The sequence below is a fragment of the Necator americanus genome, chromosome X (genome assembly GCF_031761385.1).
Source record: "Necator americanus strain Aroian chromosome X, whole genome shotgun sequence".
Classification (NCBI taxonomy): Eukaryota; Metazoa; Nematoda; class Chromadorea; order Rhabditida; family Ancylostomatidae; genus Necator; species Necator americanus.
Genome location: NC_087376.1, coordinates 26,337,875 through 26,365,241, shown reverse-complemented (window position 1 = coordinate 26,365,241; position 27,367 = coordinate 26,337,875). Strand labels below are relative to the sequence as shown.

Genomic DNA, 27,367 nt, shown 5'->3' with positions numbered 1-27,367 from the left:
GAGGAAAACAAAAACTAACAACAAGCTTAATTGTTTTTGAGAAGTTCGTTAATTTATGCTTGCCACTGAGGAACAAGGGACGGGTTATATACTTGAGGGTAGAATGGATTGTAGAAAACGCTTGGCATAGTGACGGTATTCGGCAGAAATGATGGTGTAAGTAGTGGTGATATGTCCGGAAGAAGTTGCGTTGTAGGTGCCTGGAATATTTTTGTTTGAAAGCTATCAGTGAAGAAACGAAAAACAGTATTTGTAAATATGTAGAGTTAGACCGATCAAAGCTTTGAAAGGTGAATGCTTTTCCTGGTTGGTTTAAGAGCACTTTACGGATTGGGCTGCAATCATAGTGCAATGCCTGTTGCCGAGATTTTCTTTTATTTAGTCATTTCCAGTGCTGACTGCTCAAGTGTTCTTAGATAAGTGAATCATCCGCTTGTTTTGAATTTTTGCTAGTTTTGTTTACTGATGCTCGCTTCCTTGTACTTTTGTCCACATTCTGCCTCCGAACTCTCATATTTGTTGTTTTTATGTTGCTTAATTTTCATGTATCCTCCTCAATTTAAAGGTAGTATACCACGAATCTGGGGTGGTACGGATTCCAGATGAAGCATCCGTATACGGGGTCGTAGATTATGGAGAGTGGGGTGGTTCCGCTCATCTCTCCCTGAATCACTGCAAGCAACCGGTCCCTGAATGCTGCTTTGTACGATGCCTTCTATTGCAGCGCGCCACCCTTGCACGCGTAGCGTCCATTACCGCCTATCGGGGCACTCCGAATTGATTTTCGACGAATCGCAGGGCGGAGGCGGCGCAAAGGGTGGAGCGTTGCAATAGATGGCATCGTACAAAACAGCATTCCGGAAGCTGCTGTTTGCAGTGATACAGGGGAAGATGAGCGGAACTACCCCGTCTCCATAATCTACGACCCTGTATACGGATACTCCACCTGAAATCCGCACCACCTCAGATTCGTGGTATGTGCTGCCTTTAAAACAGTAGGAGCCTATCCGCATGCGATACGAATCATCTTTTCAGCTCCCATGTACGAGCTATCCTAATTTACATGCTTCGCCTAGTGATAGTCCTGATGACAAAATGCGTACAACAGAAGGAAAGGGTTATTATCGACATCAGATAAAATGGGGTAGTAATCAATTCCTTTATCCGATATACCTGCCCTAGGAAAGACAGACACGAAGAAGGCGAAACGGTCAGCGACTTTTTTCCCCGTCGTGTTATCCATATTATTTTTTTGTTAGCTGACGCAAATTTGGTGCAACGACACTTTGGTTAGCCGTTGTAGAAATATTTCCAGTCCCGAAACGAGTGGGAAATTATTACTCCCACATGATACGTTTGCGAGCGGACAAATTATTAATGGATAGTCATAAATACAACAAAGGCACATTTTTCCGCTTGTTAGCGTTTACCCAACTGAAAGGGTGTTACTGGATACGGGCGCAAATGTTTTGGAAAGATTTACTAACAATCTCTACTCATGTGCAGCAACTTCTTGCATGTATGTAAAAATGAAAGAAAAAATGTATGTAGACGTTGTTTCCAGGATAAGCGCTTAGACAACATACGTACGATCGGGATATTTGGATGATGTGTTTTTACTGAGGATGTGAAGAAGGCAGAGCGAAACCGCCACCTTCACGTCATAAGTAGCGTACCACGAAATTGGCGTAGTGTGGATGTAAAACATAGAGCTCGGGCTGTGAATTACGAATGTGAGTGTGGTTTTGTACAATTTCTCCTAGTCATCCTGAAAAAAAAAAGTTGAGGGAACGCCAGACGTTTGTACCTAGCAAATACATTAGAAAGCATCACCTTTCTCCGTGCTTCTGTTCCCTCAGCAGACTATTCGTTGCTTTTACATAAACGTGCTGCTAAGGAGCCCTCTTTGATTCTCAACAGCTCATTAATGAATGCGACGAGTGCACAAGGGTGACGCGTTCGAAATTACCACGTTGGAAATAACGCGTTTCTCACCGTGTTTTCCAGGAGGATTAAAGGGATCGAGCGGGGTCACGTTCATATTCGTAGTCTACTCCCGGACTTCTGCGTTTTCTACAAGACTTCCACACTACTTTAATTTCGTGGAACGCTGCCTCTAAGTTTTTTTTTTGTAAACAAAGCGACCTTACACCATATACGGGATTTGGCGTGCAGACTTATCATCAGAGTTCTGTCTTAGTTTATAGAAACAGAAAACCTTGTCAACTGACCGACTGTTGCATTCGTCCCCATGAGCAACGTATCGTGTTTCCACCAATCTCTTTCCCGTTCATATCCATTATTGCATTTGTAGCGCATTCCTTACGTTCATATCGTACGAAGGCGTACCCTTGTGCTTTGAACAACCGTACTTCTGTGATTTCTCCGTGAACAGAAAACGGTTCCCGTAGTTCGTTCTCTGCAATTTAAGGACGATCGACTTTCCGCTAAAATTCGTCTAAACCATGTGGAAAACACGCAATACTTTGGAACAGATCAAATCTGCTCCTGTTTTGATCCCAGCTAATTCTGGAACTAACACACCCGTTGTTCGTATAATAAATTCAAATGATGCTCGAATAAATGCAAATATTCACCTGTAGTGTTTGGATTAACGTTTCCTACATAAACTGATGTGTTGTCTGGTTTAGTTGAATTGAACACCTGTAAATATTGAAATGTAGACGGTGAAAATTTTGAATTCAAAAATCATTCACAAAAAAATTGAACAACTCAAATAGGAATTTATGGAAAAAAATGGAAAGTATCATTTGAAAAAATCCATTGCAATATGGGACCTGTTCAAATGTAAGCTTTTCTCTGGCCTCATCTGTTGGCCTACGAGTTGCCCAATTCGTACGTATGGCCCGCCGCCCAAGCCAATGACCATTCATAGAAATTATGGCCCTTTCTGCGTTCTGCAACGAAATATTTTTATTGCATATATTTTATTATGAAAAAAAGTACAAAACAACCTCTTTTGAAGGGTAGGAGACGAAACCGTATCCTTTTGATTTTTGCGTTTGTGAATCACGAATGACTTTCGCTTCACTTAAATTTATTAAGGTTATGTTTTGTACTATGTAGAACGTAGGCAAGTATTTTTTTTCATTTTTTGCACTCTCAGATTTCATTGTACGTCTACCCATAAATAGTTACGGTAAGACCAACATGTTTCGATCTTTGATTAAATTTTGCTGGTTGTAGGTAAAGTGGTACAAAAATGCGTATGCACGAGAAAAAGTAACACTTGTCAGTAATATGACGAAATTTGAGGAGCTCTACTTTATCCTTGAAGTGATTACATTTTTAAAAATGTGTCTAATTGTGAAATCATGATAAGATGCATTTATGTTATTGGATTGGGGAGAAAAAAAAACCAGTGGATCGAAAATCCGCTGAATTTTATGATTTCAACAGTTTAGTGTCTAGCAATTCAGCCACTGCGGTTTTATAAAAGAAAAACATACAGTCTCATGAAAAAAGGATAAAAGCTCTCTCGTCCACACTTTCTAATTGAATTTTTATTAAGAACATACCTGACTTCACCATGAACAGCAAAAGCTTCCTTTAATGCTTTATTGTCAACTTCAGGACTGAGATCTCCAACGAATACGTGAAAATGTTCTGAAATTCTTACCATTACATGGTATGTATTTAGAAAAATAATTATTTAAAATGCTTCTATGAATTGATAAAATATGCACATCGCTCATATGAATCCATTATTTGATGGAAGCTCATCGATTGAACATTTCGCGCCTTTCGCAAAAGTTTTTATAAACATCACGTCAGATTTCAAAAACAATCGAAATAGTTTGAAAAAATTAATTTAAAGAACTGTCAAATGAAAAATAGGCTGGAGGTTATTAGAGGTGTAACCTACTAACGTAGTTGATAAGGATAATTTCTAAAAGAAGTAGCTAAAGAAGGTAGTGGAAAGTAAGTGCTAGGAAATATTTGCGGTTAAAAAAATAGGAAGTCAAACACGAACTGAATAGATGTTCCAAAGCAATCTCTCCCGCTGATAGCAACTTAAAGAAGTGTACTTAAGAAGGACTACAAATCCATCTTATTCTGGAAGAGTCCTTCTCATTCTTTAATCACGGAAGAGTTCTCAGGTAACCTTATGGGGGACCCAGTATTTAATCTCGTGAGCAGTCAAAATGATTAACGGAAGATTGCCACTTCCATTGTAAAATTTGCTTTGCTTTCTTTTTTCGTTTTTTTTTTTTTTAAAATTTTTGGAGGTCCTAACAGTTCAATAAAATTTGTCATGTTTAATTGGAGCTGTTTATTTAAAGGCATCATCCCACGAATCTGACGTGGTGTGGATTTCGGAGGGCTAAAGACTATACGACGGCGTAGATTTCAAAAACGGGTGGGATCTAACTCATCTTTCCCGTCATCGATTCGATTCGTGAAATGAAATGAATTGCCCATCGGGGCGTCCGAATTGATTTTCGACGAATCGCAGGCGGGGCGGGGCACAAGGGTGGCGCGTTGCAATATAGGAGCAATATAGGATGTAGTAAAGAACCGAATTCCGAAGCCGTCTGTCTACAGTGATGCTGGGAGAAATGAGTGAGATCCCACCTTTTTTTTGCAATCAACGCCCTCGTATAGTCTTTGGCCCTCGGAAATCCATACCAAGTCAGATTTAACGCCAAGATCCCTTTAATCCAAGAATGTTTGGATCTATGAATAGTTCATAGTGCACTAAACAATACTAAACTATATTTCCTCTAACATAAAAAAATGTTAACGCGCTGCAGAGGATGTCCACCCAGAAGCTGAGTATTGATATTGATTTTCACAACTGAGTTCCAGTTTTCGATCGTTTTCAGTAGTTCAATGGAGCTACATTTTATGAAAGAAAGAAAAAATCTGTTATGTTTCGTCAGACACTAATTCCAAAATCCTCACTATTTTTCGTTTGTGTTTTAATTGTTTTACAGAATGCTTATTCTTATGCATTTGTTTTTATTATTTTTTACTGATGAACTGAGCTTGAGATTTCTTCAGTTCACCAGAGATTCTGGATCCAGGTGAAGAATAAATTACTACTGCAAATTACTACTGTCGATTTTCTAAGCATAACAACCTGTTACAATGTACGCATCCGACGATCTAGTTCCACTACTAGGTAACTGTCTAAGTCTATCCTTTTTTATTGTGGTTTTAAAGACAGCGTTGACAGAATTGTACTGTAAAATAATTTCACTATCATTTCAGTTCCTGCGTGTTCATTTCATCATTCAAGGAAAAATTGCCTGAGCTGGTGCTTCAGGTGCTCACAACGACTCCGGTTTCCAAAGGTTTCCAAAGTCTGTTTAGGATTTTTCGTATTCTTACCTGTCATTCATAAAAAACCAAAATTTCCTGGATAAAATCTACAGAAGGAAAGAATCAACGAAAATTTTTGTAGACCCTTCCCTTAAAGGATTTCATTGATAACAAAGGAACATAGGAAAATTAACGTAAGGGCATAATAAAATTATTGTTTCGAATTATGTATAGATAGCTAGAGACAATGTTCACTTCATCAATCTTTGGCCTGTTGTCTGCATCCTGAAATGCCACACATCATAGCAGAAAATCCTCCAACTTTTTCAACTCTCAATTGAAATATTGTCATTTTATGTGAAATCACTTCACGTGAAGAAAGAAAATAAGGTGTATTAAGCAATTCTAAAGCTAAACCTTAAAAAATGACACAGTAAAAAAAAATGAACAGAAATCTGGAAATTCATAAGAATATCGCATAACAAGTGGTGATCTTAAAAATATTGTTGAAATCAATTTCATTGTAACAATTACTAAAAATATTGTTTCATATTTTCAGCTAACAACTAAAGGGAAATACTTACTGCTAGTGTCTACTTTGGGTTCCTGAGGGGCAGTTGCAAGAGCGGTCTTAATTTCCTAAACACTGTTCATGAAATTTATGTAATACATGCGAATATCTTCCAGTTGACACTAACACTCCTGTTTAAAAGGAGAAAAATTAAAAATTCCTTACCGCTGCTCGTTTAAGCGCTGCGAGGGACACAGTTGAGGGGCCGAGTCCACTTTGAGGAACAATAAATATTGGAATTCCTTCATAGGCGTTATTTAATTGAGGTTGAAGTTGCATCTGAATTGGATGTTAATGATGAATTTTTGATTTGAGGTATACCGTATATAAATGACTCGAAAACCATGAATCATTCCTGCTGTTTTGTGGAAATTCTAAGGAGAAATACAGGGAATAGTTGAATAAAACGTTAAAAAGTTCCAAAAAAAAATAGTAACTCTATTAGATCGATTTGTAGGATCAACTAAAACAGAATGAGAAAACAGAAAAAAATAAAACAAATACAAAATACAATACAGTGGCAACTCTTGTTGCTATTTATGCTAACGATCCTCCACATGCCTCAAAATTGAAGGAATCAAACTACAAAAAAAAGTCAGAATTTGTGTATAAGTGATTTCAGTATAGACTATTAATAAGCATCGCCGCTACCAATAATTACTTACATGTAATTAGATTTAATTGTTCATTTATAGTAAAACGGATAATAGTTTTGTAGTGAAATGCAAAAAGGAAATTAAAAATTCAGAAGATCCATGCATCAATCCATAAAAGGAGCTTGCGTGCCAAAATTCCATGCAAATAGAAGTATTACAAAGAGAAAAAAACAGTTGGACGACTGCATCATAGAATGAATCATCAAATTTAAATTAGAAAAAGTTCTCATCTAAGCTTTTCCAGAATCATTCCAACATGAGCAATGATAAAAGTATATGATTATAAAATTTTTAGTAGATGAAATGAATCACATACTAAGCAAATTTGATTTATTCATGGACCACGGATTATGAAAGTCAGGAAGCGAACAAAACATCGAATACTAAATATTAACATGGACCGATGAGCGCAACGGCCGCAATTCACTGGGATCTAGTGAAAATATTGACTTGTATTATTTCCATAACTCTGAACTTGTATGTTCATAACGTTTAAATCAACACAAATGAAGTCATGAATGATAATACAGGAAGAACTCGCCCGTTCAGGAATTTGACCCGTCTTAAAATAGTTTTAATCAAGCATGCGGCGTATGATGGCGATGTAGACGTATGATGCGAAGATTGCAGCAGAAAAAAAAGTGCTCCTCTTTCACCATGTTCTACTCCTTTTTGACATTTTTTTTACTTTATATAGAAAATTGCTCTACTTCTGCAAGATCCAATAATCCAAGGAGCTTTTTTCCGAAAGTAATAGTGAAGATTCGTAAAAGTGGTCAACCAAAGACTAAACTACTAAGAGAACTGACGTCAAGATTCTTAGAATAATAGCAATCCATATTTAATTAGTCAATGTTCAAAAAGCTCTTACTAATTTGTCGATGATTTCTCAGCACCGTTAGTTCCCGTGAAGAATAGAATTAACAGCAAGAATTTAATATTTGTAATTGAATATAGTGTTAATTTGGAATTGAGCATAACCCTGTCCCCCGCTTCCAAGCAGGACCAACTTCGTTTGATCACTGAATAACAAATGTGTCCAATCCCGCTCCCCTCAAAATAAGTACAATTTTTTCAAATTCTATTCGGGTCATCTTATTCTTCACGGAAAGAAATGGTTTCTTACAGGGTTCATTCGCGAATGAATGATCTTGGATAGCCCTGTGAGATATACGGGAAATCTTCGAAAATTTGGCCAAATCTTTTTGAACATCGACTGCTTAAATGCGGATCGCCATGAACGTCTTGAAAAATGTTGCTGTCAATTCTTTAAGTAATTTTCTTTGGTGCTAGAATACATCTAGGAATCTTTACAATAACCTTCTACTGTTCGTGCCCAATCCTCGTAACAGAATCAAATGGTTGGACATTTTTAGGATAACAACATTTTTCTTCTTTGCAACCGATGAAACGACTTTAATAATTAGCTGCTGCACATCTAGGGCAACTTCTTCCCGTTCACAAATATCGAAAAATAATCGTGTTGATGTGAATGTTACTTTGTTCAGAACGTGACAGAAAAGCCCTAAGAGGAGGTAATACAAAAATGGGAAATTGCTTAACACATTTCAACGCTATTTTGATTTATCTTTAAATAGCAGATTTTCCTTCCGCAATTTTTGTCTTTTTTTAAAGGAATTGCATTGTGTTCGTTACTTTTGATTATATCTTTCGGATTTCATAGAAGAAAAACTCTAAAAAATCGAGGCAATAGTTAGAAGAGAGAAAATTGCAAAGTTTTTTCTGCTGCTGGATAAAATTAGGATTGATTCTGAACTCTCAATCGTAATTCTTGGTTCTCAAGAGTTGCTTGAATTGAAGTCCAGTGAGTTGAACACGAGTTTAGAGGAGTTCCAGAGAGAAATATCCAACTGAAGAAAAAAATCCTGAATGATAGATAATACGGAAATCAAAAGTCGGAAATGTACATACAGCAATTCTACGTCTATACGGGAGATTCGTGCTGAATTAGTAGGAAGTATGGTGAGAATAACAACAATTATTCTGTGGCGGGTGTGGCGCAGTCGGTTAGAGGTCCGTTGTAGCCACGCGGTCGAGAGTTCGAAACCGTCCTAGTGCAAAAAAAGCCTTTCATCCCTCCGGGGTCAATAAATTGGTACCAGTCTTGTCTGAGATAATAAAAACACTGTCATTGTACAGGCCAATACGCGTTCCAAAACTTCAACGATTATCCAGTAAAACGCACTGGCGCATCCCAAGTGGATTGATACGCCAGTGACTTTTATAGTGAGAATAATTTTCCGTAGTCCGTAGATAATAAAACCCTTTTCGAACTCTCTCTCTAATTATACTAAGAACAAAAGGAAGATGTTTTATCTGGGATTAAACAGTGGGATCCAAGAAATCTTTTGCACCATACAAAATAATTTAATAACCGAAGCCGTAAGATCTAGTGTGTTTTCAGCTCAAAATGAACGTTTCTATTTTTATCCTCTTAGTTTCTGAAAAACCTTGTAAATTCTAGTTAAAATAATGATCTTCAAAGGACAATTGGAGATATTTAAAGTGGTATTGATCTGTGGACAATATTAGAGCATTAATTGGTTCCACATGGATTATGGATACAGAGCTTGTGGGAGTTAAAAATGTTCTCAGCACTAAGTAAACATAGCTACAACGACAAAATGCTTATCACTACCAATAGCCAAATGTTTACTACCAGTTACATATGTGATGCTCAAGATCAAGAATTATTGAGACCGAATAATCTGACATAGAAAATAATTGGGATTTTAACATAGAAATTTCAGAAAATTTAAAAAATTGAAATGTGAAACGTTTCATGTACAGACCCGAGAAAGTGAAGGAAGAAAATAAAGAAAAGTTCGAAAAAGGACTCTATATAAACTAATGCTTCCAGTTTATGAGTGAAAGTTTTCGGAGAACACTTCTGAATTTGAACCAAGAAAATCTTCAGCACTCAATAAGTCTGTAGAGCATTGGTTGAGTTTCTGCACACATTTTGAAGGCCACTTTAAATTAAGCTTGGAAAAAAGCCCACGTATGCATAATATTATGTTGTGTTCATTATATACTCATGAAAACTAAGTAGGAAAGGAGAGAATTATTTTTAAGCAGATTTGTAATAAGATTAATGAAATATACAAGAACTAGCTCATCTAGCTCTCTGGAAAAGGACAAAAAAGTAGATTCACTAAAAAAACAATTTAAGAAATCCACGCATTACATGTTCCAATCTCTAGAGCTATATGAACGGGAATATTCTAAAGCGAATAGCGCGATTCCGGTGTTATACTAACTCATAATCTGAACCAAGGGAAAGGCTTGAAAAAAAAATTTAAAATAGAAGAATGATTCTTGCAGTCAAAGAAAAGGAGCCTTCATTGAACACGTGAGAGGCAATCTCTTTTGAAACAGAACAAGGTCTGAAATGTAAAGCATTAACTAACATTCGAATATGATGTGCTTAATTCTTTTTTTCTACAGTAATCACCTGCTGGCATAGAGATTTGTTGTGCAAAATTAATATGTAAGAGTAATTTTTTTTTGTTGTATTAGTAAATATTAATAAATATGATAGGAAGTAAACAACACATTCGTCTCTGAAACAAGATGTTGCCAATGTGGGCAACTCTTCAAACAGGTTCTTTCTTGTGACCTAACAAAAAAAGGCCAAACACTGTTCAAGTGCAAAATTACAGCATACCACCTTGCACCTTGAGGTTGCTCCCTCTAATTATTCCTTTTTTCCAGATATTACAACGCTTCTGGAGCTGTACAACTTGATCAGCCTTGAGATAATCTAGCTATTGGTAGCATACCGATACGAATAAAGATTCTGTTATCATAGGGGTTACATTACTGGATGGCACGAGTATTCCTAACCTCCCAAAAATGAATATATTATAATAATATCGTGTAATATGGCGGGTGTGGTGTAGCGGTTAGAGGTTCTGCTTCCTGCACGATCGATCGGAGGTTCGAGTCCGCCCCAATGCTCACCAAACCTTCCATCCCTCCGAGGTCGATAAATTGGTACCAGACTTGTCTGGGAGGATAAAAAAACACTGACTTGATCCCCGGCTGGCCCCCGCAAGTCATTGTATAGGCCAACACGCGTTCCAAAAAACCTCAACGATTACGAACTCCAGTAAAACGCGTTGGCGCATCCCAAGTGGATTGATACGCCAGTGACTTTACTTTGACTTTTAATATCGTGTAATATGTAATAAATGATTGCTTCCAATAAATCCAAGAAAAGAACGCGTGACTTCTGTATTGTATATCTTGCATGAAACACATTAAACCAGCTTGAGTACGATGCATCATCGATTAGAACAGGACAGATAGGAGGGTAAGTGTGAGTCAAGCAGAGAACGAGCACTGGAATAAACGCGCCGCGTCCACCCGACTAAAAGAATATTAAAAGAATGCTAAAACAATCGTTGTCGTCCACATGTAATATATACAAATGTTTTTGACTACAAACGTACATAATGTTGCGCATTTGAGGAGCTATGACTCAAAAACCTTCTCGATAAAAACGCTCATCAGAAAAAGCATGAAGCTCACTTATATTTCTAAACAATATGGACAGGGACTTACGTCTGCACTAAAGGAGATAAATACAAATTGAGGGAATGTACTTATTTCGTTCAACGTTATAAATTGGTGTTGCACGCTGAAATCAAGGAAATCATCGCAAAGGATAACTTTTTCCACTATATAAATGCCAACTTATGGCAAGCCTAAAATATTTCATGAAACTATTCAAAAAAAAAGAGTTTTTTTTTTCAAAATTTACTCTCCAAAATGACACCACGAGAACCCCCTGAGCACTGGATCTCTCCGTTTCAAACTACTGCAGTATATTGGTAATTATCGCAACTTTACCAGAAAACCCACATAAACAAACTTCAGTAAACAGAAGATCAATTGAAACAGCTTATATAGATTTTTTTCATGCATAAAACTGAATGTATATAATTGACATAATACAAACAGAAACACAAGATCAAATAGCTTCAGCGAAATTTAAACGATTGACGACAGTGCACGTTTTTGCGTGTCTGGCACGTGGGACAGGTACGTTTTAGAAAACCGTGCAACCGCGGCTCAACGTTTAGCAGCGTTGTTCCACGGTTACCACTTTTTTCCCTGTGTACAACTTTTTGCGTTTTTACATAATTTATCTTGTATTTGTTGCTATTTGCGTTGTTTTAAGACTTTTTTACTCTCATTAATTCCTTTTTACATACAGTTAATTGAGTTTTAGCAGCCAAAAATGGACGAATCTGGGACGATTTGGAGAAAAGTTCTGAAAGAGCACTCGATGAATCTGATGAAGAAACTACAGAAAATAGTTCTACCTTCAATGATGCGTTAATGCTGCTTGCGGATAAAGAGTCTGATTCGAGAAGTAATAAAAGATTGTCGGTGTCAAGTAGACAGGGCGAACCGACGAATGGTCAAGCGACGCAGAAGCTCATGATGACTGGAAATTTCCTCAACATTTTGGTCCACATGATCAGTCACGTGGTTGTCACAAATCAGCCGATTTTTACGAGTTATATTTGGACAAGGAAATATTGTCAGTGATTGTCGAAGAAACGAGTAAGCACAGCAAGGAAAAGTCTCCTAAATTTTATGACACTTAAGCCGCTAAGATCAAAAACTTTACTGGATTATTTGTGGTGGATGAAAAAGCCAACTATGCATTGGATGTTTCTAAAGAATGCACAAAAAGTGGGATTTGCAAGTAACGCTTGAACTTGTATCTCGTTTTCAAAAGATAGGGATCTTTTTCCATGCCCATGTTTTGTGTGATATTATTCGAAGATAATAAATCAATTAAGTACAAAAAAACTTTTTAAAAATTAGGAAGTCACGGAAAATAACCGTTGGAAAGCGTGCGGCTCAACGTTGAACCGCATTGTCCCATGCGACCAAAAAATTGTGGCTCACCGTTGAGCCGCGCTGTCGTCAAAGTGTTAAATTCTATTTACGTCCAGTGTTCGTAGAAAGCTTAGACGCTATGGAATGTTTTATAAAGCCTACAAAGTAGGCACTCCGACAAATATTACATATTATTACCTGAACTGATATCACAAGGAATAGACAATGTTTTACAAACCACTAATTCTGAATTTATCATGCTGAAATTCCATCTGTGAGACCATAGCCGTCGCTGAGTGTGTGCAACTGGATGGCCGCATGACGCTGCAACGCGAGATTTCTCGTTGCGGGACGCACGTTTCCTATCCCCTCTACCCTGCGCTATCGATTGCGTTCGGTTGAACATATTTGGTGGCGATTATAACCGAACAATTGTGATTACTTCATCAGAGCAGAGAGCTAAGAGTTAATGGTACGACTGCACTCATCTGCAAACGCTGCGCAATTAATGACTCAAAAGCGTAATTAAAGGCACCACTCCACGAATCTGTGGTGGTACGGATTTCAGCTGGAGTATTCGTGTACGGGATGGGAGACTATGGAGAGGGGGATGATTCCTTCCATTTCTTCCTAACTGCCGTAAAAAAACGGCCCGGAAGATACGGCTTCAGGCGTTCTGGCGCATATTTGGTTTTTCGCATGTTTTGGCGCTATTTTGTACAAGGAATTCGACTGGAGCGCGCCAGCCTTGTGCGGCGCCGCATTTTCCGGGCCGTTTTTTACGGCAATTAGGAAGAAATGGACGGAATCACCCCCTTCTCCATAGTCTCCCATCCCGTATACGAATACTCCACCTGAAATCTGCACCACCTCAGATTCGTGGGGTGATGCCTTTAAGCGAAGGTCCCACTGCGTCGCTTCGACCGCAATCACAATGCACTCAAGTTCTTTTGAGCAGCTTATACACTGTATATATGTACTTTGTGTAAGAGATTAGCTTGAGCCAGACAGCAGATTTTCGTGGATTGAAGATGAGTCAAACATTCTACAGAGACAGAGAACAGACTCCCAAAACTGTCCATCCCATAGAAAGTTACATTTAGAGCTTCAGAAAAATCTTCTGAAATCCTCCAGATGATTAGATTAATAGATTTATTGCTTTTTTTCAAAATAAAGTTGAAAAGAGAAAAAAGACGAAGAAAAGTCATGTCAAGATGATTAATTCAGTGACATGAAATTATCTATATTGGTGTGGATTTATCCATCACCTACTTCTATCCTGACATATGTTAATGTTTCTTTTGCAGCACTAGCACTCGTAATTTGCAGTGCAGCTTTTTTTTTTGAATTTGTCGCCAACAACTATCTTTTCAGAGTCTTACCATTTCAAATTTACTACCTTGAGTATAGCCTTCACATTACACAAATAATTTCATAGCATTATACATCCTAAAAAAAATGCGCTTGTAAGAATCCCAAGAAACGACGGATATTTCTAACTCTTCTGAAACTTCTAAAAGCTCCAAATAATTTCTTACTTCCGACAACTATTAAGGAATAGATTTTTATGGAGTTTTTATCTCATAAAAAGCAGAAATAGGAAAATTGAAAGGGAAAATTACCGAAAAAAAACCCTAAAATCCTTTGGAAAATATTTTAAATCTCACATGGATGTGATTACGAAGCATCAAGATACTCTTGTTGTCCACTTTCGAATTACGTATACGCTAGAGCGAATGTTTCGATATGAATTATATTACGGAATCTTGAAGACTTTTCTGCAAAATCAACGAGATTAGCAGCAGAATCAAAGTTGGACATTAATTCTCGAAGTTTATAATAGAAACCAATCAATCGGGTAGATCATGAAGTGCTCACTCCGAATACCTGGATTTTAAGAATAAACCGTGAATGAATCCAAAACATCTGTGCAACTGAGCCCGATAATCTTACCGACATAAATAAAATTACTCGTGCAGAACACTGCTGTACAATCGAATCAAAACTGTTGATTCTCGAGCTCCTTTGCAACGTCGCGTCTCCGCGACGCTTTCGTTGTGGGACGCTCACCTGACATTGCAACTTTTAGGCGTCAAGTAGGCGTCCCACAACGAACACGCGACAGATTCTTGACAAAATGAAGCAGCACGGAGAGTAGACGTTCATGATCAAATTTAATGTGTACGTATTGCTACACTCTTGCTACACTCTTAGGTTTACATCGACTACACTTAAACGAAGCATGGCAAGAAACTTTGGTTGTTGAACCTCTCCGTAGGAATATGCGATAAGGGCCGTGGATTAGAAGCATGAGCGTCACGACGGTCAATCCCTTGATTTTCCTGAAAACGGCGTGGGAATTGGCCTACGAGCTCGAATTTTCCTACGAGGCATCTCAGAGCAAGCGAGCGAACGATGATCAACGGGGTTTTTCCAGCAGCCTATTCGTGTAAAACCAATCGATAGACTGCTGAGTGAATCAGCGATATACAATGGTTGCGTTATAAGGTGCCTCATAGGAATATTCGAGCTCGACGGCCATTTCTCACGCCGTTTTTCTGTATAATTAAGGGAACTGAGAGTGATTCCAAATCTTTGAGGTTTTGGAACGCGTTTTGGAACGCCGAGTGATCTCGCACATATTCGTGAAATGAACTTCTCGCGCAATCTTTTCATTCTAATAGTATGCTTGGTATGCTACCTTTAACTGAACTTCATAACAGATTTACGATGAATAAATTGCTAAGGATGTAGTTGAAATTCTGGACACGAAAGGACTACATCGAAATCTTACTTGTCTAAATTAGAAGTATTATCAGTAATAAATGATGGATAAGCAAGGATATTGTACAACGGTGAATAAGATTAGCAGCTCCAGAAAATACGAAATGATTGTCCACAAAATTCAACAGGAGAATTGTGATATTCTTCTTTTTTCAATCTTCAAAAGTTGGAACTAAAAATGTTGGAAATAAAACAAAACAAGTGAGAACGTTCTTCTGAGAGGAGACGTTCATTAGCGTCAGCCTACTTTATTTCTAGGATGAAATCCGTTGAAAATACAACTTATATTTTGAATAGCAATATGTCTTCAATGCTGGAAAAGTTCCACATTTTATTTGAAGGGACTTACTTTTATTTTTATTTATTTTTTTTTGAAGATCAAGTTACAGTTACTAAAATCAAGTTGTCATTTTACAGATTCGATTTTAGGTACGTTTATAAATTTCTCTTCGCATTCCCTGATTCAATGATAATTAAGAGATGGAATACTCAAAGAACTACTTTTGTAAGGTTAAAAAGTAGAATTTCAAAATAGAGCAGTGGAAGAAATTTGGAGCAGAATCTAGGTCCATTTTGATATCATTCACGTAATACACGTAAAATTATTTATTTAGTTTTAAGAAAACAAGTGTAACTGAAAAGAAAGTTTGTAAGCAACTAGGATATGGAATAACTGTAGCTATGGTGTTTAGAATAGTTGAGTTCAAGGATACTTCTTCCCTGGAATATTTTTTCCACAAAAATAATAATTTTTTTTTGAGTTTGAGGTTACCTCGCATAATTGATTCGTGAACGAAGTAGCTGCCATGTATTGATATATTTGATTTTGTGGATATAGGGAAATCGGTGTCGAACACAGTGAGTTTGGTGTTGTGATCGCTGATGCGGACGCACCGGCTGCAGCTTGTCCAACTGTAGCCATTTTTTGCAACTGAATGAGAACTCTTTTTTTTTGTCGTTGCGAGATTTCAACAGAACAGAATTGTTCGCTGAGTATTCGATTCAGATGGGAAATATGATCGAGTTTTTTTTTCATTTATTACAGACCAGTAGTATAGATGTTATATTCTTGTATGTTTGTCTCCTTTTCCTCATTTAATGACTATTTACGTGCTTATCGTATCCTATGTACATCTGTAGCAAATCGTAAACGAGGGTGAGGTGAAATGAGTTACGAATTTTCGTTACAACTGAATAATCACTGAATACATATGTTTTGGAATGCTTTTTGAATGTGTACCGCTTTTGAACGGTCTAAAATTGATGTACTCTGAAATATGTACAGTAAGACTAAGCTGTATTATTTTGTTCTCCTTCACTTATTGCCTTATTTGAATGCGTTTAGAATTGAACATTTGTGCGGGCACTTGAATTTCAAGCACATACCTTTGCTGCGTGTAAAAATGCAACCTCGTTAGGGTCAATTAGGGGCAGAGGTTCCTCTGCCACGTGTGATCGCTTCAGGATTTCTCGTTTTATCGAGGCGGTGTCCCGCCTCGTGAACACCTGAAAATTTCAAATTTATTTCGTTGTAATATAGTGAATTTTACGGCTAAATTGAAGAGCAATAAAATTATTAACGAGGAGTTTGAACAATTTTGAAATGAAGTATAAACATGACGATAAGTACAAGAACAATAGGAATATAAATATAATCGGTAGGTCTTGTGAGATATTTAATGTTTTTCTAATAGAGGAATAATTTTGTGGGGACAATAGAGATGATTTTATTGAAGATATGTCAACAAAAGAACCAGTGGGGGCATCTTATGAGATTTCAGGAGAAGAAACGGTTCGAATTCTGTAAGGTGCGCACATGAATTACAAATGATACAGCCAGCTAGTGATATATACATGTATACATATGGCTGAAGTGCATCCTAAAATGCAGCGTGCATTAACATCAGCAGTCTGTGACGAAGGCGAGGCAACGGGCAAAAGCGAAATAGCGTCTTGACTCGGCAATGAATTGGCATTTCATTCCTCAAGGGAAACGGAATAATTAGAAAGACGGAAAACAATTAACATGCTCCCTTAATATAGTGGTTAGTAGGTGGCCTTACGTTTCTGAACTGAATTGAGATGTTATTAGGTGCAGATGCCTTTCGAGAACATTCATCAGCCTGCAGAATTCTCCTAATTAATTAAAATAATTGAAAAAAAAAGATATAGTGAACGTCAACAGATGATAACGAGGTAATGAGCGGAGTAAACGTGAAATTGCAGAACAGAAAACAAAGCGTTTTTTTTTTATCTCCGCATTGTTGAATCGGAACCAAATGCTGCTGAAATAACATGGAAAAACACTTTTCGACAACCTTTTGTCATCGATCGATAGGGAGAGAGAATGATACAGATGAAAAATAATATGAAGCCGCCGAATGGAAGTCGATATAAGCGGAACGGGACTCAATTTATTCGTGATCGTATGATGTTCCATCCATTAGTAGACGTTGTTTGGGATTTATGGGTATTATTACATGGATATCAAACTACTATTTAAAAGAAAGGTTTCAATTGAAATGGTACGTTCTCACAATTCCCCCGGGGAATGGTCAACAAGCGTTGCAGAAAAATTTGTTATTTTATAGACTTTAGAGAAAAAAAAGTCTTAGCCATGAATGGAGACCACATGGACTGAATTACGTAAATACAACCTTCGTTTAAATATCACTCTGAATAAATAATACTTTTAAATAATAAATAATAAATAATAAATAAATAATAAATATAATAATATAATAAATAATAAACATAATATAATAAATAATAAAATAAATAATGCTTTTAAATAATTCGAAGGAGATGAAGAAGGCAAACAGACAACAGTTGAGCCGCATTCAGCTCAGAAATCGTCGATTTTTCCATGAATAAAATAGCGAAAGCCAATACTTTGCACATAACGAAATATCGATAATTTCGGCGATGCTGAAGCTAACGTGGGCAACTGTGTGTGTGTATGTATGGAGATAGAAACACGTATAATGTGAATCGCTGAATCGACAAAAATTCACCGATGAAATAAGTAGTCGGTTTGTTTGCTAAATCGGGTATTTCAGCAAGTACGCGTGCTGCCACAGTGCTATTTGCTAATAGATTCGACAATGCGGATTCAAATTCTATCGAATCGTTGTCCAAAATCTCTCTCTCCCCACCCCTGATGGCGTAGAGTAGAGGAACATCAGATTGAAGAGGTTACACATCAGGCTAAGAGGCTGTTTATATGGATGGACAGAAGAATGCTCTCTACATAGAAATTACCTAATGAACGCGTCCCGTCAACCAGCATTTACGAAAAAGGGATTGAATTTGAATTGGGCGGGGAATGAGGAGAAGAAAGACGTTTATATCAAGGTAAAACGGAAGGAAAAAATCCAGAAAGCTCTTCAAATTCCGGAAATTTTTGGGACAATTTGAATAAGTGCTGGACGTATTAGCTGATTTAGTTTCATGCATGAGCGATTCCATTTCTCTCTCATCTGCCTATGCTCTCCAAGTGTCACTGAGCCTTTATTAGTTTCACTGACACGACTGCTAAGCGATTCAGCAAAACAAAAGACACATAGTCGCTACGGCAGAGGGCATATAACATTTTTGCGGTCTAATCAGATATGATTTGAGCTTTCCTTTGAACGACATTAGCCGCTAAAAACTAGAAATTCGGGGAACGGTAGCCAAAACAGCATTTTTCCACAATAAATTGCAGAACCGCTGAAGACTGGTGGTAATTTTATGCATATAGAAGTGAATAGCATGTGAAATAGATCCCCGAATTGTCGACTCTTTCCACAACTGACTGCCTCGTCAGGTCATGCATAGCGAAAGAAGCTGACTTCCAGAGATATTGAAGCATTCTCGCTTCGTGACTAAAACAAATAACACACTTGAATTGAAAGTAGCGATGAAAATCCTGAAAAAAAAATCCGAAGATGTATCGATAGTTCATTGCGAAGGAGTGAAACAGTTTGAAACATACCCGGATTGAACATAAATAAATGAGTGCAATACTTGAAAAAGCTGGAAGCAATAGCAGAAAAGTACGACAGACCTCGTGGATCAATACTATGCTCAATTTCGCATTTTCAAGCCTCCAATTTGCACATTTCCTCCGATGTAATTAAAGATCATCGAATAACCGCAGCTAACAACAAAGAGGTGAACATTTATGGTCGAAAACGCATGACTCAACGTCCCACAACTATCCTGACTTTTTAATTAAATATTATTTATAACCATACAACATAAAATCTCATTCAATAGTCCCCATATGAGGGGGAATTTTTCAAGGATGGGATCCTTTGTTAACAAATGAGATCCGGAAGTAGTTTACCTATAGCGGTAAAAACTCTTGACTTCCCACTTCATATCGCAGAAATTCAATTCATTCAAATTCATCCATGAAGAGTCATGGAGCATTGAAAAGCATCCATGGAAATGCATCCGATAAAAGTAACCCTAAGAGCACAAAATGAGGAAGATTCTAACCATGTTACTAATTGGTTACCTAAACATTCTGTTGCTTTAGAATATACATGTGAGAGCATGTGAATCATTCTTTTTAGACTTATTTCTGTGCACCATTGCTCTATGTGTTCCATGTGTTATTGATGGCTGAAATTCCTGGATTTGTAGAAGGAGATGGGCATTTTCGCAGTAAGAATTTTCATTCTCTGATGGAGAGATACAAACCTCGAAAATCTTCTCAAACCTTCTTTCAAGTTTGTATTTGAAGCAATAAGTGAATCAAGTCTTTTTTCTTTCACGCTATCCGAGCGTTTTGAAGTGAATTGCTGTTAAATTTGATCCTGAAAAGTTATTGAGTACTCTTTCGAATTTGAATAAATTTCACTTGTATTGTAATTTTTGAGTGCCCTATAGAACAAAAGCAAAACTTGTCTTAGAACAATGACCGCTGCAACCTGTTTTTTTTTTCATTTTCACATCCGAAAACTCCACTTTCCCTTTTCCGTGGATGCCGAAGCAAAACAATTAGAGGAGGAAGTGGATTAATCATAAGCTAAAGCTTTCCAATATAGATGATTCATAAAGTGTAACAGAACACCTTCGTTCGATTAAAAGAACTCTCTCGAATTTAACGGAAAAGAAATGAAGAGACCGCATAAATTCTGATGATTAAGAAAGGATGGGAGAGATTTTCTAGGATCAGTTTACAAGTGGAACAATGGAAAGGGAATTAGGTCTCGACAAGATCACTTCTATCCAAACGGAACACCTTACAAAACTCGAAGCGTACTTCTCTCTCCCATTAATACTCCAGAAATCGAATTTATACTCCAATTTTTGATATAGGAGCAGAGTAAGAAAAAAATCTCTTACTCTCTTAATCGACGGGAAGAGAAAAATAATTCCAGAAATATGAAAAGAAAGGAAACTGTGGGATTTACAAATTCTGCTATTCTACATTCATATGAAATAGAGAAGGAAGAATGTATTTTTGGGAAGAATGGGGAACGAAAATATCTTTCCAGTAGCAAATAATGAATGAAATTCGGATTAGTTGTCATCCGATAATAAATGAGAATTGTTCTATAAGAAATGAAAAGTGCTTTTCAACAATTTAGGACTTTAATTTAGAATTCTGATTTAAGAACCGGTAATTTCTTCTATATTACGAAGAAAATATTGCAAATGAGCTCGCTCTGGCTAAAGTAGTTGTTTAGCAGAGGATGCAGAATAGCATACTGTTCCGAGGAAAGGTAGATGAGGAAGAGGTAAACAGCACTGCCGCAACAGGTGATCAAATCCGCTCGCTGACGATCGAATACTGCGACAAACTGGTCGCAGAGTTATTAATCCAAGTTAGGCTAGCGTTTCCCAGAAGAGATAGGGAAGAAAAACTTAGATGTAGAGGAGAATTCGTTCTATTGTTTGATCAACTTTGAATGAAAAAATTTAATTCTTACGACCTCCATAGATGAGTAACTGTTTATTAGGATACCTAATAATGTCCTTGATTTATTGTAAATGCCCCTACGACTGCTGCTGCATGAACCGATTAGTTCCGATATGTGTACCTTTTGGAATCCTCAAAATCCACCAAATCTAACGTACATCTGACTTTTGCAAGCCGTTTGTCGTGAATAATTCTCACAAATCCATAGCTTCTTTCATCTTGTACATTGATATTTAATATTATATGAATTGATCTATAACTTGTTGATTATATGGGAGGTTTCATTCACAAATGCATTCGGAATTCCAATCACTAAAAAAATGTTTTCTGGAGAATTCGAACGAAGGTTCAAGTATTTGAAGGACGTCACTTCATAACGAATTCAAAAGAGTCAACTTGACTTCCTCTTGAATAATTCTCATATGATAATGCTTACTGAAATCTCTCAGCTACTGGCAGCAATCTTTTCTGATTCTATTTACTCATCACATGAGGTCAATTTTTTCTGAAGGCTTTTTTTTTCATTTACTTGAACTGTAGCAAAGATTGTTATTGATTCTTCTCTATTAACAGCTCAGATTCCGACATAATCACCTTTGTAAGAGGCTGGAAAATCAAGCCCGTCAGTGATTTATGCTCTCAGATGTCTCATCCTCCTACATAAATCAGTTGAACGATAGGCAAACCCGAAGACCAACACATAAGATGGGACCACCTATCTCATTAGCTAAATCTGGTAACACAAAAAAAACTTCTCCTAAAAGGTTAGTTCGTATGAACTGAAAAAGGATCACTCAAAGTTTTAGTTCACTTACTCATTACGGATTTTTTAGCGTTCATACTTTTTTCTGCAGAAGAATCAGAGTCTGATTGATCATCTATCCAGGACAATCCATGTGTTATAGGATCAGTGAGTACTAAGAAAATATCAGTTCACAACTGTGCTAAAGATAGGGTGCCACAAAATTGAGTATGTTGGGGTCTCATGGCGAAAAGGTAGAGATCTGGTGTGGATTACGATTATGAACACGAATACGTTCAGTTTCTCATAATTCTGTTTTAAGAGATTGCCGTGAGAAACGGTCCTGGTGATCACTTGCTTTTCTCACGTGGACTCTAACAACGTCTGACGTGTGCGAGAAGCTGTAATGTGCGGACGTTGTCTCCTCTGTACGGTGGTAGACGCAGAGCGCATCCCCGCGACCGCGTATGCTACGCGTTGTTGGGCGCCTCGTAGGAAAATTCGATCGACACTGCCGTTTCCAGTGCTACTTTTCAAGGTACTTAGGGGAAACGAGTGTGATCTTCCTCACATTCGTGTTTACATTCTTCACTCCGACCCTTATCTTTTCGTGGAGAGATCGTCAATTTCTTGTTGTCCAATCATTAAAGTGGTATTGTAGGAGATTTAGCTCCTTGTTTTTTTTTTGGAAAACTGTGAGGAGTTGTTACAAAAAAATATTCGCTCTCAATTTTGAATATAGTATTTGACAATCACTCAATGCTGGAAATCTCTTACACATTTTTTGCATCGTGCATTTTTCGTCAGCGTTTCTCCACCATTATTCTTGTAAATCATTTATTTATTCCTACTTCTACATCAAAGAGGTGAGCAGCTCGGTATCGATTAATCTATTTGGAATGCGGGAACACTGTCGATTTCAGCTCGGAATCATTTGAACGTGTGCGGGCCTTTACAATGATTTGCGGGGGCTAGCCGATGTATCATAGTAGAATTTTTATCCCCTTCGTCCATCTAGTAGGCATGAAATGCTTGGTTGGCCAAGCGCGGACCCGAACCATCGAGCATCGTGCGTTGCGGGAACACCTTATCATTGCGTGACAGCCGCCCACATAGAAGTTACCGCAACAGAAAGAAAGGTAAGAAAAAATCCCTTTACTTATTTGAGTTCACTTTTTACCTTAGGCAAATATTCTTACCTTTGGGTACACATTCTGACTTTGGTTTGAGTTCTAACACATTTTTGCCTTATAACATTACAACCTCTTAAAAAATTATGAACCCCTAAGTAAATATAATTTACTGCGAAAAAAAAAAAACTAATTAGAAAAGGATAGTAGAAGTACAGTTGTCGCTTAAAGGCATCACCCCACGAATCCGAGGTGGTACGGATTTCAGGTGGAGTATTTGTATACGGGATCGTAAATTATGGAGAGAGGGGTGATCCCGTCCATTTCTTCTTTATTGCCGTAAAAACGGTTCGGAAGATACGGCTTCGGGCGTTCCGGCGCGCTATTTTCTACAAGGAGTTCGATTGGAGCGCGCCAGCCTTGCACATGTGCCGCATCTTCCGGGCCGTTTTTTACGGCAATTAGCAAGAAATGGACGAAATCACCCCCCTCTCCATAACCTACTACCCCGTATACGAATACTCCACCTGAAATCCGTAGCACATCAGATTCATGGTATGTTGCCTTTGCACATTAAAGCATTGTGCGAGAGGGCTATTCCGATCCTAACATTTAAAAAAAATGAAAAAACTCATGAAAAACTCATGGAAAAATTTAAGTAGGCGTAGCACGTTGCTGGAGACTAATTGTACTGCTAGCTGAATGAGTTTTAGAAATCCTTTAGAGACCTTTCCTCTTTCTTCTGCCTGATCCTTTAGACGCTAAAATAATTCGCATCTCGAGACATTTTTCTGGAAATATTTTTAGGATCTGGCTCGATCTATGTGCTCTTTGGAAAATTGTATTCCCGTCAGGGGATTCACGCGGCTAAACTGGACGATCGCAGCGTAGAAATAGTGGTTTTGGTGGTCTAACGCAGTTCGGTGTAATGTCCGTGCTACATTCCATTGTGTTTGACGGCGGGAGCACTGTAGACTTGCGCGTGGTGGGACCTTTGCTCTGCTTGCCCTTGGGCAAAGAAACAGCCATTAATTGCGCTACGGTAAGTAAGCTTGTGACTTGTGGGACTCGTCGTTCCAGGCACAACCTTACGACTTATTGCATTATGAATTAATAGTAATAATTAATTTATAGATGACAAATTAGTAATAATGACTAACTATTAGTTGGTAAGGATGGAGAAGTTACATTTTTTTCAAGAATTTAGCCAACATGGTTCTTTAGACAAACGCAAATGATTCTTATTGGAAAATATTCAAGACAGAACATTATAATTAAGTTAGGCTAATCAATTGAGTTAATTATATATTTAGTTATTAGTTAATTAAGTGATGGAGAGTGCTAGAAGTATTTCAAGCAAAATTCGGTATACTTCAACATGTTCAGACAACAGCGTGGTCATCAGAAAGTTCAGCCACAAAACTTTTCAAGCGTTCTTACATGGACTTATGGGATTTTGCGTGATTTTCTACTCAGCTAAACACTTTTCTAAGTAAGGATTTAGAAGAGATTAACATAAATAAAAATAAAGGATAAAGTTTCTGGCGTTAATCAATCCGCTTGGGATGCGCCCCCACGTTCACTTCAATTCAGAATCGTTTGAGGTTTACGAAAGTGTAACTGGCCTATACAATGACTTGCGGTGGCTAGTGGCTAGTGTGTCAAGTCAGTGCTTTTATCCTCCCAGACAAGTCTGGTACCAATTTATCGACCCGGAAGGATGAAAGGCTTGGTGAGCACTAGGGCGGATTCGAACCTCCGATCGATCGTGCAGGAAGCGGAACTTCTAACCGCTACACCACACTCGCCCATTTAACATGAATATGAAGAAAAATAACTTAAAGATAACCAACTTAAAATCAGCATAAATATGTGAACTAGATTGAACTAGCTGTTGACCGTTCCCGTAAATAGTACAGAATCCTTTTATCTCCTTATCTTTCATAACATTTATAAAAATCTTCCGTATCTAAAAAAATGCCGCACTTCATCCTCTACAAACGTCTTCCGTTTTTGTGGCATACCTTCGACATCCCTTTTGCAAAATTCACCTGTCCATGACGTGACCCTCTCAGAAAAAAAGAAGAGAAAATTGGATTATTTCTAGAACGGCCAGAAATATAGTTTATACTCAATGACTTCATGCAAACTGGACACGTTCACAGTTGATGTCAGCAGTTGCTGGTAATGAATCTCTTGGCCGATTCTTGTAGATCTCGCCTGGAACAACTGCTATCGCACCACCTGTGTGGCTACAGCTGATCTTTTGGTGATTTTCTCGTTTACGTTCTCGTAATGGTCTTTTCATGAAAATTTTCCATCGAAAATCAGTTTTATTTGACTGAGAAGGAAGTCAGATATTGATGTTGCACTGCTTTTTTCATCACAGCGTTGTGTTATCTTGGAAGATACGACAACCTGTACAGAATCCACGAAACACGACAAAATAGAAATCGTATTTCATGTGGCACAACAATGAAACGTTTTTTAAGAAATGCCTCCTACTTCACTGTGGCAACAAATAAGAATCCAGAACTGACAATTTGGTTGCGCCACATCTAAACGACATCACTTGGAATCTGTATCCTTCTTTACCCTTGTGGTTTCTTACAACTAATGAACTGATTTTTAAAAAAATTGTAGAGGGAAGATATTTTCGCCGTTACGTAATGAAAAAAGGGGCAAATGTGGAATATAGAATTCTGGATGGTTCCTTCCTTGTTTCTGATTCTGGTTTCCTTGACAGTTTTTTTTTGTTTTCTGTTTACCTTTTTCCTGATGGGCCTAATGGATTTTATTGTTATTTCCATTCTTTTGCTCTAAAATTTAGCATTTTCCTGCCTGTAATAGCTGTCTTCGGTAGTATCCGCACCTGATCCAAGATATCTGATCTCTGTGCTTCGTTTCGTGGTCGAGCGCCTCCGGTCGCCTTCGTTGTGGGACGCTCACTTGCAATGTTTTCGCTACAGCGTGGAGTGGGTGTCCCGCCACGGACACTGGCAACGGTCGACAACGAAAGCAGTACGGTGATCAGCGTCCGTATCCAACATTATTTTTTCAACTGGACAAATTACTTTCGAATAAATAGGTAGGATGCCCTATTTGCAGATACTGTTATCCAGAAAAAAATTGTCCGCAAATGAATGCACCATAAACCGGAAAAACGACATATCCACCCACATTAGCCCTGGAAATATTTATCAGCTGTCTTTGTAAGGTCTCACAAAGAAATGCTTTCGTACTTGTTTGCGTCAGTAAACGAACCAAGTAGTATTGGATAACATGGTTTGATAAGAAGTGCCAAATTTTCATCGTATTTATACGTGGCACTTCTTATCAAACCTAAAGATAAATATATTGGAGGTAGGGTCGGGAACATGAAATTTCCAGTGGCTACTGCAGAGCTTAGTACAACTTTTTGCAATATTTCTTCCGATTGTATTTTTTAGATATTTTCTTCAGTAGTAAACAATACAAAGCTGTGAACTCATCTCGGTCCTAAGATAACTGCTCAATGAAACTTTTCCATCACCTCGGTATTTGCTGGCGCACACCTGATATAGGGGATAGCGCTGCAAGTGACCAAGGACAATGAGTTTGTCTGCCAGCCTTGCACATTACATCGCCGTCGCGTGTGCACGTGATCGTCTACGCCAAGTATAAACCGGCAAAAATCAACTGTGATTTATCGACTTCATTGACATCAAATAGATAATATGGTAAGGAGGAGACACATTGGGGATTTTCTAAGGAATAATATGAGCAACGGGCGGGTATGGCACAGTCGGTAAGAGGTTTCACTTTCTGCACTATTGATCGGAGGTTCGAATCCGCCCCGGTGCTCACCAAGTCTTTCATCCCTCCGGGGTCGACAAATTGCTACCAGACTTGTCTCGGAGAATAAAAACACTGACTTGACACATCGGCTAGCCTCCGCAAGTCATTGTACGGGCTAGTTCCGCTTTCGAGAACCTCAAGCGATTCTGAATTGAAGTGAACGTCGTGGTGCATCCGAAGCGGATTGATTAATGCCAGACACTTAATCCTTTATCTTTTATCCTAATGTGAGCATACAAAAAATTAAAGGCAGCATACCACGAATATGGATTTTAGGTGGGGTATCCGTATACAGTGTCGTAGATTATGGAAACGGGGTAGTTCCGCTCATCTCTCCCTGCGTCACTGCAAACAGCCGCCTTCAGAATGCTGTTTTGTACGACGCCATCCATTGCAACGCTCCTTCCCTGGCGCCGCCTCCGCCCTGCGATTCGTCGAAAATCAATTCGGAGTGCCCCGATAGGCAGTGAGGACGCTACGCGTGCAAGGGTGGCGCGCTGCAATAGAAGGCATCGTACAATGATTGATTCAGGGAGAGATGGACGGAACCATCCCGGTCTCCATAATCTA

At 38.1% G+C, this 27,367-nt stretch overlaps 1 protein-coding gene across 2 annotated transcripts; it reads right to left on the bottom strand.

The window, feature by feature from the left end:
- Positions 1-53: 53 nt before the first annotated feature.
- RB195_025580 (uncharacterized protein) lies at positions 54-18,377 on the bottom strand (the record flags this gene model as incomplete). 2 transcript variants are annotated; one of them, XM_064213795.1, is made up of 11 exons in its annotated part: positions 54-200; positions 2,232-2,419; positions 2,598-2,664; positions 2,799-2,918; positions 2,976-3,051; positions 3,540-3,627; positions 5,871-5,925; positions 6,023-6,136; positions 15,947-16,105; positions 16,561-16,680; positions 18,330-18,377. In XM_064213795.1, 11 exons carry the CDS (start codon positions 18,375-18,377, stop codon positions 54-56), a joined length of 1,182 nt encoding a protein of 393 aa, XP_064069676.1. The 2 variants fall into 2 exon arrangements, with proteins under 2 accessions (XP_064069676.1, XP_013303220.2); XM_013447766.2 differs by lacking the exons at positions 16,561-16,680; positions 18,330-18,377 and having other exon boundaries at positions 15,947-16,096.
- Between the last annotated feature and the right edge of the window lie 8,990 nt (positions 18,378-27,367).